At 46.5% G+C, this 13,706-nt stretch overlaps 1 protein-coding gene across 1 annotated transcript in view; it reads right to left on the bottom strand.

Moving 5' to 3' along the window:
- The window catches only part of gnat1 (guanine nucleotide binding protein (G protein), alpha transducing activity polypeptide 1), a 65,726-nt gene that overhangs the window by 19,565 nt on the left and 32,455 nt on the right, over positions 1-13,706 (bottom strand). Inside the window, exon 2 of the mRNA XM_078414166.1 lies at positions 3,050-3,092. Coding sequence (XP_078270292.1) covers positions 3,050-3,092 — 43 coding nt within the window. The remainder of the gene's footprint in view (positions 1-3,049; positions 3,093-13,706) is intronic.

A 13,706-nucleotide genomic window follows, 5' to 3' on the forward strand; every position in this document is an offset into this window, starting at 1 on the left:
AGACGCAAAATACAAATGTTCAAATAATCAGAGCAATTCTCTACAGTTAAAAAAAACTTCCTGTATTTAAATATGGCTCGTAAACAGTTGGCCTTTAACTCCAATAAACCTTAATGCGGAAATATTGGAAAGCTGCTGGTTAGTCTGATGTTTGAGATAGTAATTAGAATCATTGAATCTCAGGGTTATGAGGCCATTCAGCCCATTGAGTTGATGTCAGCTCCCAAGACGGCAATCTCACCAGTCCCTTTCTCCTGCTGTTTGCCCGATGGCCCAGGCATTACTGGATCCCAATTTCAAGACATTAACATGTCTTTAACCATCTTAGATTAGTTTTTTCTTTTTCCGTTTATTTCCGTCATACAATGTTGGAGTCAGATACTGGTCTTCAGACTACAGACTGAAGAAGGGTCTCGACCCAAAACGTCACCTACTCCTTTTCTCCAGAGATGCTGCCTGACCTGCTGAGTTACTCCAGCATTTTGCGTCTATCTTTGGTGTAAACCAGCACCTGCAGTTCCTTCCTACATATTTCTGACATATATTGTTACCATTCTTAATTTTGTTTGGAACATTATATGCTGTAGCTTGCAAAACATATTAAGCAGCTTGGTGTATAAATATTTTCAGAGGATTGCTAAGAAAAGGCTTATTATCTTTGACTCTTTGTGTTTGAGTTAATGTCGCCCACAAACAAATCAATGGATTGACTTTGGGGCAACTTCAAATTGTCTTTAAACACAATGCACTAATTTACAAAACACAACTGTGATAAAGAAATAGATAGCGTCTGTGCCGAGCAAAACACAAAGTGCTGGAGTAATTCAGCGGGTTAGGCAGCATCCGTGGAGGGAATGGGCAGGTGACGTTTTGTGTCGGGACCCTTCTTCAGACCGTTGTCTATGGAGACTAGAGTTCCGATGAATGCAGTCATGATGCAGCCCAATAGGTCTTTGGTTGGGCTGCAGTTCTGATCGCCCCATTACATAGAAACATAGAAACATAAAAAATAGGTGCAGGAGTAGGCCATTTGGCCCTTCGAGCCTGCACTGCCATTCAATATGATCATGGCTGATCATCCAACTCAGTATCCTGTACCTGCCTTCTCTCCATACGCCCTGATCCCTTTAGCCACAAGGGCCACATCTAACTCCCTCTTAAATATAGCCAATGAAGTGGCCTCAACTACCCTCTGTGGCAGAGAATTCCACAGATTCACCACTCTCTGTGTGAAAAAAAACGTTCTCATCTCGGTCCTAAAAGACTTCCCCCTTAACCTTAAACTGTGACCCCTTGTCCTGGATGTCCCCAACATCGGGAACAATCTTCCTGCATCTAGCCTCTCCAACCCCTTAAGAATTTTGTACTTTTCTATAAGATCCCCCCTCAATCTTCTAAATTCCAGCGAGTACAAGCCGAGTCTATCCAGTCTTTCTTCATATGAAAGTCCTGCCATCCCAGGAATCAATCTGGTGAACCTTCTCTGTACGCCCTCTATGGCAAGAATGTCTTTCCTCAGATTAGGAGACCAAAACTGTACGCAATACTCCAGGTGTGGTCTCACCAATGCCCTGTACAACTGCAGCAGAACCTCCCTGCTCCTATACTCAAATCCCCTTGCTATTAATGCCAACATACCATTCGCTTTCTTCACTGCCTGCTGCACCTGCATACCTACTTTCAATGACTGGTGTACCACGACACCCAGGTCTCGTTGCATCTCCCCTTTTCCTAATCGGCCACCATTCAGATAATAGTCTGCTTTCCTGTTCTTGCCACCAAATTGGATTACAGGAGGGTTGTGAAGGCTTTGGAGAGGGTGCTGAGGTGGTTTACCAGAACGCTGCCTGGATTAGAAGGTTTCATCCTCAGGGAGAAGTTGGATACGTTTAGATTGAACATTGGAAGTTGAGGGATGACGTGATATAAGTATCTCAGATTCTGAGAGGCATAGATGCGGTGGACAGTCAGAACCTTTTTCCCCAGAGTGAACGTGTCCACCAGCAGAGGGCATCGCTATAAGGCGAGAGGGAGAACGTTTAGTGGAGACGTGCAGGGCAAGTTATTTTACACAGAGGGTGGTGGGCGCCTGGAACACAGAAAATACACGCAGTCACAGGGAGAACATACAAACCCTATGTTGACAGCATCCATGGTCAGGATTGAATCTAGGTCTCTGGTGCTGTAAGGTGTCACTGTGCTGCCCTCTATCGAATCCATGCACCTGTCTAAATGTTTCTTAAATATTTGAATATTCCTAAACTAATACCTTGGCATCATGTTCAGCGCAAACCTTGTGGGCTGAAGGGCCCGTTCCTGTGCTGTACCGTTCTATGTTCTTATGAATGGCAGGTGGCAAAGTTGGTGCAGCAGGTAGTGATGCTGCCTCACAGCTCCAGGGACCCAGGATCACCTTGGGTGCTGTTGATGTGGAGATTACATGTTCTCCAGTGACTACGTAGGTTTTTGCTGGTATTTCTATCCCCCCCCCCCTCCCCCCCCCCACATCCCAATGACCTGCTGGTAGGTTAGTTTAGTTTAATTTAGAGATACAGTGTGGAAACAGGCCCTTCGGCCCACTGAGACCGTGCCGACCAGCTATCCCCGTACACTAGCACCATCCTACACGCACGAGGGACAATTTATTATTATTTTTTACCAAAGCCAATTAACTCACAAACCTGCACGTCTTTGGAGTGTGGGAGGAAACCCGAGCACCTGGTGAAAACCCACACAGGTCACGGGGAGAACGTACAAACTCCATACAGGCAGCACCCGTAGTTAGGATCGAACCTGGGTCTCTGGCGCTGTAAGGCAGCAACTCTGTCGCTGTGTCACCGTGCTGCCTTTCACAGAGTGCTTGTGAAGGTTAAGAGAGGAACAGGACAGTGAGATTCAGTACAAAATACTCAATAGAACGGGCAGATCCAGTCTGACCCAGTCCCCTCTGCCACCCAGAGAGTCACGTTCCAATCAGTTGGATGGGAAACCTTTATATGTTGCCAGTATAGAAATAACACTTTACTGAGTAAAATGGACAGCAACTTACTTCATCTGCTTGACAATGGTGCTCTTGCCAGATTCCCCAGCACCTGCAACAGAGGAGATGTTATTAGCAAGGTATAGGAACTCAGTTGTGAAGCATGCGTCTACACATCACTTAGTGGCTGAAACCATGCTGCACCTTGTAGAGCCTCTGCCTCACGGCAATGGACACCCAGTTCGATCCTGACCTCGGGTGCTATCTGTGTGGAGTTTTCACGTTCTCCCCGCGGCCGCATGGGTTTCCTCCCGCATCCCAGAAATGTGCATGTTTGTTGAGTAATTGGCCCTCTGTAAGTTGCCCCTAGTGTGTAGAGGTGGATGTGAAAGTGGGATAACATAGTGTGGACAATGGTGGATGGTCGGCGTGGACGCGGTGGCCCGAAGGGGCCGTTTCCATACTTTATCTCTAAACGAAACCAAACTAAATTATAATCCAGGTCGCAGTCCTTAGTTGTAGTGTCTGGACTAAGGGGCCATCAAGTGTAATTAGAAGTGAGACGAAGTATATGTTTCTATGCTGAAAAAGACACAGAGTGCATGAGTATCCCAACGAGTCACGCAGCATCCCTGGAGAACATGGATCGGACCCCGATCCAAACCATCGCCTATCCATTTTCTCCAGAGATGCTGCCTGACCTGCTCAATTACTCCAGCACTCAATATCGTGTTTAGTAAACCAGCATCTGCAGTTCCTTGTTTCTACGTGTCTATACTGCATGTTAAACATTAATTCCCTTCACTACTGGCATATCGTTGCTACAAAACATACCATCTACAAAAGTGCATCAATATAATACGTTTATCTATTCCATTGTCACCAACCAAACCTGCCACCTCAACCATCTGGAAGAACAGGGTTAGCAGGGAAAAGGCCTTCAGATTCCCCTCAATACTCCATTGGAAATATATAGCTTTAGTTTAGTTCCGTTTATTATTGACCCGTGTACTAAGGTACAGTAAAAAGCTCTTTTGTTGCGTGATATCCAGTCAACGAAAAGACTATACATGATTAAAATCAAGGCATCGATAGTGCACACCAAAGATAGACACAACATGCTGGAGTAACTCATTGGGACAGGCAGCATCTCTGGATAGAAGGAATGGGTGACGTTTCGAGTCGAGACCCTTCTTCAGTCTGAAAAAGGGACTCGAACCGAAACGTCACCCATTCCTTCTATCCAGAGATGCTGCCAGTCCCGCTGAGTTACTCCATCATGTTGTGCCTATTTGAATGAATGAATGAATGAATGAATGAATGAATGAATAAGTTTATTGGCCAACAAGGAATGTGCCTTGGTGCTCCGCTCACAAATGACAACACAAACATACAGTTAACAATTAAGAATAAAGCATAAACACATCAAAACAATACGGATACACCATTACGGTCTAAACATGTGGGTGAAAATAAACCAGAGCAAAAAAGAGACTACAGACTTTGGTTATTGAGTAGAACTACTACTCGTGGAAAAAAGCTGTTTTTATGTCTGGCTGTGGCTGCTTTGACAGTCCGAAGTCGCCTTCCAGAGGGAAGTGCTTAAAAGAGTTTGTGGCCAGGGTGAGAGGGGTCAGAGATGATCTTACCCACTTGCTTCCTGGCCCTTGCAGTGTACAGTTCGTCAATGGGGGGAAGGTTGCAGCCAACAACCTTCTCAGCTGTGCGAACGATCCGTTGCAGCCTCCAGATGTTGTGCTTGGTGGCTGAGCCAAACCAGACCATGATGGAGAAGGTGAGGACGGACTCAATGATAGCAGTATAGAATTGGACCATCATTGCCTGTGGCAGATTGTGTTTCCTCAGTTGCCGCAGGAAGTACATCCTCTGTTGGGCCTTTTTGACTGTGGAGTCGATGGTGGCCCCCCATTTAAGGTCCCTGGAGATGCTGGTTCCAAGGAACTTAAATGACTCCACAGATGTGACTGTGGTGTTGTTGATGGTGAGTGGGGGGAGGGGAGGGTGATCTCTTCGAAAGTCTACAATTAGTTCCACTGTCTTGAGAGCATTGAGCTCCAGGTTGTTGCGATGGCACCAGGACGCCAGCTGTGTCACTTCCCATCTGTAGGCATTTTAGGTGTAAACCACAATCTGCAGTTCCTTACTACACATTAATAGTGTATAGATTCAGGATAAAGGGTATAAGGTTTAGTGGAAGATAAAGTCCGATAATGTCAGAGCAACGACAGTTTGAAGGCGACCAGTTAGGTAGGTGGGAGGTCTGGACAGCTCTAGCTAGTGAGAGGATGCTTCATTTCCCTTGTAACAGCTGGGAAGAGTCTGAGTTCTGGAGCATCCTCCAAGACAGCAATATGAGATGACCTTTGCCCAGACCCCATTTGAGAATAGAAAATAAATGTCCAATTTGCTGTTGAGAGTTGGCCACAGTCCAAACAGTTTTAGAGTTCATCCACATGAATATAGCCAATTCTTGTGTTGATGTGCAGCTTTTATCTGTATTTGTAAGACACATCCAACCAACAGCTAGGGAGCGGTCCTGAGCTAGTCTCTACCTCATTGGAGACCCTCGGACTATCTTTAATCGGACTTTACTGGACTTTATCTTGCACTAAATGTTATTCACGTTATTCCCTTCATCATGTATCTGTACACTGTGGACGGCTTGATTGTAATCATGTATTGTCTTTCCGCTGACTGGTTAGCATGCAACAAAAGCTTTTCACTGTACCTCGGTACAAGGGAAAATAAACTCAACTCAACTCAACTCAAGTTCCAAGTGAGACTGAGATGGTGAGATGTGTTAGATTATTGCCAGGGAGTTGCAATGTGGTTTCGGCTGAATGCCACTGTTAGCGCCTGAACTCCCTCTACACGCACGGCCCTGGAAGTGGGTCAGTTAATTATACACCGAGTCTCAGACACTGCTAATGTCTCCTTGTGCTGACTCCAGGAATTTTGTGCAATGTGATTAACAGCGGTTTTAATCAGCACTGGAATTACGTGGTCAAAGCTGATATGATGGTACAGTATAATTGTCACATGTACCGAGAAGCTTTTCACTGTACCTTAGAGCATGTGACAATAAGCTGAACTAAACGAAACTAAATGCAGTGAAAGTTTTGTGTGCTAACCATGCAGATCTGATTGTGACAGACAGTGGGGAAACAGGGCGATGAATCCAGTGTGACAACCATAGAGAAAATGCAAATTAAAAAAAAGTTCAAGGGCTGCAACAGGGTAGACTGGAAGATCAGGAATACGTCCTTAGCTTATGAAAGGTTGGTTCAATAGTCTGATGTTAATGGGGGAAGAAGCTGTTCTTGAATCTGGACATCCTCTCGAGCTTATGTATCTTCTGCCTGATGGGGATGTGGAGAGATCCAGTAACCTGGCTTCAATCCTGACATCAGGTGCTCTCTGTGTGGAGTTTGCATGTTCTGCAGTTTCTTTCTACATCCCAAAGCATTACTGGCTGGTTGGTTAATTATTTTTGGTAAATTGCCTATTGTGTAGGTGGGTGAAGGTGGGGAGGGGGAGGGGGGGGGGAGTTGATGGGCATGTGAGAGAGAATAGTTTAGTTTGGAGATGCAGCATGGAAACGTCTTTTGGCCTATCGAGTCCAGGCTGCCCAGCGATCACCCTTTCACATTAGTTCTCGCATGCACTCCCTACACACCGGGCGATTTTTTAGAGGCCAGTTAACCTGCAAATCCGCACGTCTTTGGGTTGTGGGAGGAAACTGAACAGAGGGGGAATGTGCAGACTCCACACATGCTCATGCACCGAAGATGTAAACTCCACACAGACAGCATCCGAGGTCAGGATCGAACCTGTGAGGCAGCGGCTTCACCAGCTGTACCACTCTGCTGCCGTATGTGAGAGGAGAAAAAATGGTGGAATGGGATTGCTCTGAGAGCTGGCCTCGACACAGTGGGCTGAATGGCCTCCTGTGGAAAGCAGAATATTCCATGTGCAGGAAAGCTGAAATGAAGCAGAGAAATCAGGAAATGCTCAGCAGGTTCGGCAGCATCTGTGAAGGGTATCAATGTTTCAGGACAGTGAATTCACCTTGCATCAGAGAGATGGAAGATAATCACCCCAAAATGTTTTTTTCTTTCTCCACGGATGCTGCCTGACCGACTGAATAAGTCAGTCAGCCTAGTGAATAGGTACCAGTAGATGAGAGAACCATGAGGCCAAATGAAATTTACACTCAGTACATTCAGTCCTTGAGAGTGACCAGTGAATACTCAGAACATTTTTGAACCCATTTCTCCTGGGGAAAAGTAATTTCTCATCCACTTGCCCTATCTGGTGTACAAGTCACTTCAGTCCCAAATTCCAATTATCTGCAATCAAGAATTGATAATGAACTTGTTGATGTGAGATTCACTCTGTTCCCAGCGTGAGGGAAACGCTGCAGATGTTTCAGAGAGGACTAGACAAAATTGGAGAAAGAATTTTAATTAACTGGGTAATATTGATTTCTCAAGATAAAATGTCATAAATTCTGCTTGTGCTTCCTTTAAACATTGATAGGGCAAACATGGGGTTGGGGGGGGTGGGAAGCACAATGGTGCAGCGGTAGAGTTGCTGCCTTACAGTGCCAGAAATTCAGGTTCGATCCTGACTACGAGTGCTGTCTGTACAATGTTTGTACGTTCTCCCTGTAAATGCGTAGGTTTTCTCTGGGTGCTCCGGTTTCCTCACACACTCCAAAGACGAGCAGATTTGTAGGTTCATTGGCTTTGATAAAATTGCAAATTGTCCCTAATGTGTAGGATAGTGCTAGTGTGCGGGCTGATCGCTGGTCGGTGCGGACACGGTAGGCCGAAGGGCCTGTTTCCGCGCTGTATCTCTAAATTAAACTAAACTAATTTAATTGATGTACTTCATAAACAATCTTATTTTTCAACACTACAGTTTGTTGGTCAGTTTTAGGGACATCATCTGTTTGATTAGTTCCGTTTAGTTTAAAGATACAGTGTGAAAATAGGCCCTTTGGCCCACTGAGTCTGTGCCGACCAGTTCTATCCTACACACTAGGGACAATTTACAGAAGCCAATTAACCTCCAAAGCTGCATGTCTTTGGAATGTGGGAAGAAACCACACATGGTCACAGGGAGAACGTACAAAATCCATACAGATAGTACCTGAGGTCAGATTGAACCCGGGTCTCTGGCACTGTGAGGCAGCAAATGGACTGTTGCACCACCCTGCCACCCTAAGTTCATGGGAATCATGGGATCTTGGGCAAAAAACTGCTTAGTCTGGGGCCTGGAATTGGTTGAGAGCGAGGGGTGGGGGGGAAGGTGGATTGAGTGGGGGGGGGGGAGATGGCAGCCCAGAAACATCTCAGACAGTGGGCAGGAACCTGTCAAGTGGGTGCCTGTCTTGCCTCGGGATCCTTTGGCAAGAGGCCTAGTATTGTGGAGGCTGCCATTAACCCAACGGGCCTTCCTAACTGCTGCAGGGGTTAGTTTAGTTTAAAGATACTGCGTGAAAACAGGCCCTTCGGCCCAGCGAGACCATTGATCCCACTTTCGCATCCTACACGCCAGGGGCAATTTACAAACTGTATGTCTTTGGAATGTGGGAGGAAATCGGAACACCCGGAGAAAACCCACAAGGTCAGAGCGGAGAACGTGCAAACTCCGCACAGACAGCATCCCTAGTCAGTTTTGAACCTGCGTCTCTGGCGCTGTGAGGCAGCGACTCTACCGCTGCGCCACCGTGCCGCCTCTGAAGTAACTCAGTCTAAATTCGTTCCAAAGCAATCTATGGCCAGTGGGACACCAAGACACCCACTCCCATGAGCTGTGGGGCACAGTGGTACTTGACTGCAGTATTTAACTCACAGGGAAGTCCCACTGCAGCTCGTTGGGATGGCAGATATATTTTGCAGCAGTTTAATGTAGGTGTTACTTTTACAGCAGCCTCCCATTCCATTGCAGCTCAGTTTTACAAAGGCAAATAAATATCCTTTGTAAAGGCTGCGTGCAGAAATGTAAAAGAAATGATTTTACACGAGTCGGGATCTCGTTTATCAGCTGATCTTTTTGGACATTGAGAGATAAACCTCCACTGCACAGGGTCTTTGGGAATTGTAACCTTTTAGGCATTGAAGTTCTGTAATCAGATGGATTCCAGTGATTTTCAGATTTACCTCCGTCCATCCCCATGACAATAGTAGTGGATAGATCTGCAAATAACTACCCTCGACCAAGGGGAGATGGATCATGTGAAGTCGGGTTAGTAATTGCCTTGTTCAATTACTTTTCGTTTCTCTGCAATTTATTTCCCCTGTACTTCATTAAAAAAAAACGCTCTCGTTTTGACGAGGATTCCTGATGTGTTCTCGTTATTTGAGCAAAAGGCTTTATTAATAACTTTGGAGCCACCAGGGAATTTCTGCTGATCCTTAAAGAGGGGCTGCCACAGTTAGTTATATTGAATCATTTTGCTTCAAATTCTACCTGAACAAGTAAATTATAATTTCAATTTTGTTCATATCCTTCCGTGTTAATCGCTGCCGTGTGATGTTAGTGATTGCTTTAGCTCTCAATCCTGAACAATGAAGAGATAATTTAATTTTTACCATGCTTTCTCTGGCTCATTATAATTGCTTTTGTTATATTCTGTGATGTGCTCACTCACACCCACTGTGTTAGACTATGGATGGGGCTCTATTTTAGGGAGTGCTGAAATTACCTTTGTTCTTATATCTCAGCCTCTCTTTTGCCTCAAAGAGAGGGGAATTCACATGGATTACTTTAAGTTAGTTTTAAGAATAAGGGGTAGGCCATTTAGAACTGAGATGAGGAAAAACTTTTTCAGTCAGAGAGTTGTGAATCTGTGGAATTCTCTGCCTCAGAAGGCAGTGGAGGCCAATTCTCTGAATGCATTCTAGAGAGAGCTGGATAGAGCTCTTAAGGATAGCGGAGTCAGGGGGTATGGGGAGAAGGTAGGAACGGGGGTACTGATTGAGAATGATCAGCCACGATCACATTGAATGTCGGTGCTGGCTCGAAGGGCCGAATGGGCCTCCTCCTGCACCTATTGTCTATTGTCTATTGTCTATTGAGATACAGCACAGAATCAAGCTCTTCAGCCACCAAGTCCTCGCCGACCAGCGATCCCCACACAGTAACACCATCCCGCACACACTAGGGACATTTTGCAATTTTACCGAAGCCAAAAAACCTGCAAACCTGTATGTCTTTGGAGTGTGGGAGGAAACCGGAGAAAACCACCAGGCGGTTTACGGGAAGAACATACAAACTCCGTGCAGACCACAGCACCCATAGCCAGGATTGAACCCGGGTCCCTGGCGCTGTAAGGCAGCAACTCTACCGCTGTGCCATCGTGCAGCCCCACTGTGTGGCTGCAGAAGTGAGGGCAGGTGGAAGGGTGAAGAGAGGAAGCTGTAACGGGAGATGTAGAGCAACCTAATGTTCACTTTATGTCAATAGACAAGAGACAATAGACAATAGGTGCAGGAGGAGGCCATTCAGCCCTTCGAGCCAGCACCGCCATTCAATGCGATCATGGCTGATCACTCTCAATCAGTACCCCGTTCCTGCCTTCTCCCCATACCCCCTCACTCCGCTATCCTTAAGAGCTCTATCCAGCTCTCTCTTGAAAGCGATGTTACCCTATCTGTGTGTGGGGAGGAGGGACGGGAATGGGGGGGGGGTCTCTCTCTCTCTCTCTCTCTCTCCCTCTCAACCCTTCCACCCACCCACATGCCCACTACCCACACATAACAAGCCCGCCAGCCATCTCTCACGAGGAAGATGTCCGACACTGTCACAATATAATGTACCAGTCCTTGACCTTGCCCACATGCCTCTTGCCTGAAGCGATACTGAGGCGGAGTTGCTGTTGCCTCTCGGTTTGGTGATCACTTGGCAGAATGTTGACATTGCCAAAGACAGAGTGGCCTCTGAACTGAGCACCTTTAATCCCGTTTACTAATTCTAGCCCAACCCTGCGTGTACATGTGTAAGCTAATCAATTTGACTTCAAGTCCACAGAACCTTTCTTCAATCTCCCCATCTCTTACCATCTGTGCTTGGCCTTAATCATCATCCAAATTAGGACAGACACAATCCTTAGAAGGGTTTAATCAGTTAATCTGCTTTTCCATCATTACTTTGAGCGGACTGCTGTTGCTATTTTAAGGAAGCAAAACAGGCTAAATCACACTCAAAGGCGCATGCTTCTTATTTCATTTACTCGAGCCGATTCCACTTATCCATGTACATAATTAGTCAATAAAATAGTGGCTGCTTGCTGTGATATCAATGGCTTCTCATTGTAAGAAATGACCCTGGAACTCATGATCATTGAGCCTTACGGCTGGCTTGTTCCATACAAGCAACATTCCACATGTTAGCTGCAGCAGTTTGTACTGAAAGGCATTCAGATTTATTCCACTGGCGTTTTAACTGAGCAAAGGGTGGAACATTAAGGTGACAGGTTGTCTTTTCGATTCTGGGACGTATTAAAATCAAACCACACTGATGATATATTACCTTTTTCCCTATTTGTCCCTTCTCTTGCATATTGTCCAGCTGCTTTCTGTCTCCCTCCTTTAACCCTTTATCTCTTGGCTTCCCCCCGTCTCAACCTTGTTCCCTCTTGTTTTGTGTCTTTGTCTCTCTTGAACCGTATCTACCTTTTCCTGCTTTCTCGTTGTTCCTCTCTCTGCCTGATGCCCTCTCCACCTTACGCCTTTCTTTCTCAGTTTCCTCTCTCTTTCTCTTTGTACCTCATTCTGTCTTTGTCCATTTCTTTCTCCATCTCTTTTGCCCTCACTACTTTCCCCCTCTTGCATTCCCTTTCTCTCTCTACTTGCCATCTCCCTCTCCTCTCTCCCTCCCTCCTCCCTCCCTCCCTCCCTCCCCTCCCTCCCTCCCTCCCTCCCTCCCTCCCTCCCTCCCTCTCCTCCCTCCCTCTCTCTCTCTCTCTCTCTCTCTCTCTCTCTCTCTCTCTCTCTCTCTCTCTCTCTCTCTCTCTCTCTCTCTCTCTCTCTCTCTCTCTCTCTCTCTCTCTCTCTCTCTCCACCCCCCCCCCCCCGTCCTCCCTCACTCTCCCTCTACCTGTCTTTGCCTTTGTGTCTCTCTTTCTCTCTGTGTCTCTCTGTCTGCCTCCCTGTCTCTTTCTCCATTTGTCTCTCCCACTTTTCCTTTGTCTCTGCCCCCCTGTCTGCCCCTCTGTCTGCCCCCCTGTCTGCCCCCCTGTCTGCCCCTCTGTCTGCCCCCCTGTCTGCCCCTCTGTCTGCCCCTCTGTCTGCCCCTCTGTCTGCCCCCCCTGTCTGCCCCCCTGTCTGCCCCTCTGTCTGCCCCTCTGTCTCTCTCCGTCTTTCTTCATCTCAGTCTCTCTCTCTGCCTCTTTCGCCCATTCAAGGAAGAATTATTTATTCAGAATTGGGCCTGATCTTGCCCATGCTTACTGACAAGTGGCATGGGAGGGGCTGATTAGTTGCCCATTGGGTGAATGAGGTATCCATGTAAAAGTGACCACATTTGAAATGGAAAGTTGGCAGTGGTAAATGGCTCTAACCCACTGGAGTTGGGATAACTAGTGCCTGGATTTCCCCCAAAATCCACAGCCAGAGTGCCTCGCGGTGGGATGAATTCCAATAGAAATCCCAGGGAAAAACCTCTTCTCCCGGAAATATTATTTTCCAAGGGGTTATTTGCTGACTTGGCACACCTTCAGATAAACCTCCCTGCAGCCAGGATGGAGCAGATCTCGGGGATGGGTTGGAGGCTGCAAGCATTAGGTTTCTTCACTGAATTAGGGCTGAGGTTTCAGTGTGAGCTTCCAGGCAAAGCGATGATAAAGGACCTCTGGCAATCACACAGCTGAAAACGCTCTCTGTTGTCGGACTCTGCCGAAGTCAGAAGAATATGTATGTGAGTTGGGCTCCAAATGATTGAAGAAAAAGCTAGACCGGAGGTTCAGTGGATCACCATGGGATTCCAGCACCGTTGGAGAATCCAAACCACAGTTTTGAAGGAATGTGCGAATCAAGGAACTGCAGATGCTGGTTTACAAAAACAAAATACACAAAGTGCTGGAGTAACTCAGCAGCATCTCTGGAGAACATGGATAGGTGAAGTTTCGGGTCGGGACCCTTCTTCAGACTCATTGTAGAGGTGGGGCGAGAAAACTGGAAGAGAGACCTTCTAGGTTTCTTCTTTCTAGAAGCAAGAAAGCCGAATGTTGATCTGGCCAAATCCATATCCAACAATATTATCTTGGAGACGAGAGGACCTGAAACGTCACCCATTCCTTCTCTCCCGAGATGCTGCCTGACCTGCTGAGTTACTCCAGCATTTTGTGAATAAATCGATTTGTACCAGCATCTGCAGTTATTTTCTTATAGAGGAACTGCAGATGCTGGTTTACAAAAAAAAAAATCACAAGGTGCTGGAGTAAGGCAGCAGGTCAGGCAGCATCTTTGGAGGAAATTAATAGACGACATTGTGGGTCTTTATCATAACCAGTCGCCTTCAGGAAGTCACGGGGTAGGTTTACAGGACTTTAGTTGAGCAACAGTTGTGATCACCCCAATACTTGAAGAATGTGGAGGCCTTTTGGAAAGGACACAGAGGAGGGTTACCAGAATGATAGAAAAATAGACAAAGAAATGCTGGATCAGGCTGCATCTATGGAGGAAATGGACAGGTGACA

The sequence above is a fragment of the Rhinoraja longicauda genome, chromosome 17 (genome assembly GCF_053455715.1).
Source record: "Rhinoraja longicauda isolate Sanriku21f chromosome 17, sRhiLon1.1, whole genome shotgun sequence".
Taxonomy (NCBI): Eukaryota; Metazoa; Chordata; class Chondrichthyes; order Rajiformes; family Arhynchobatidae; genus Rhinoraja; species Rhinoraja longicauda.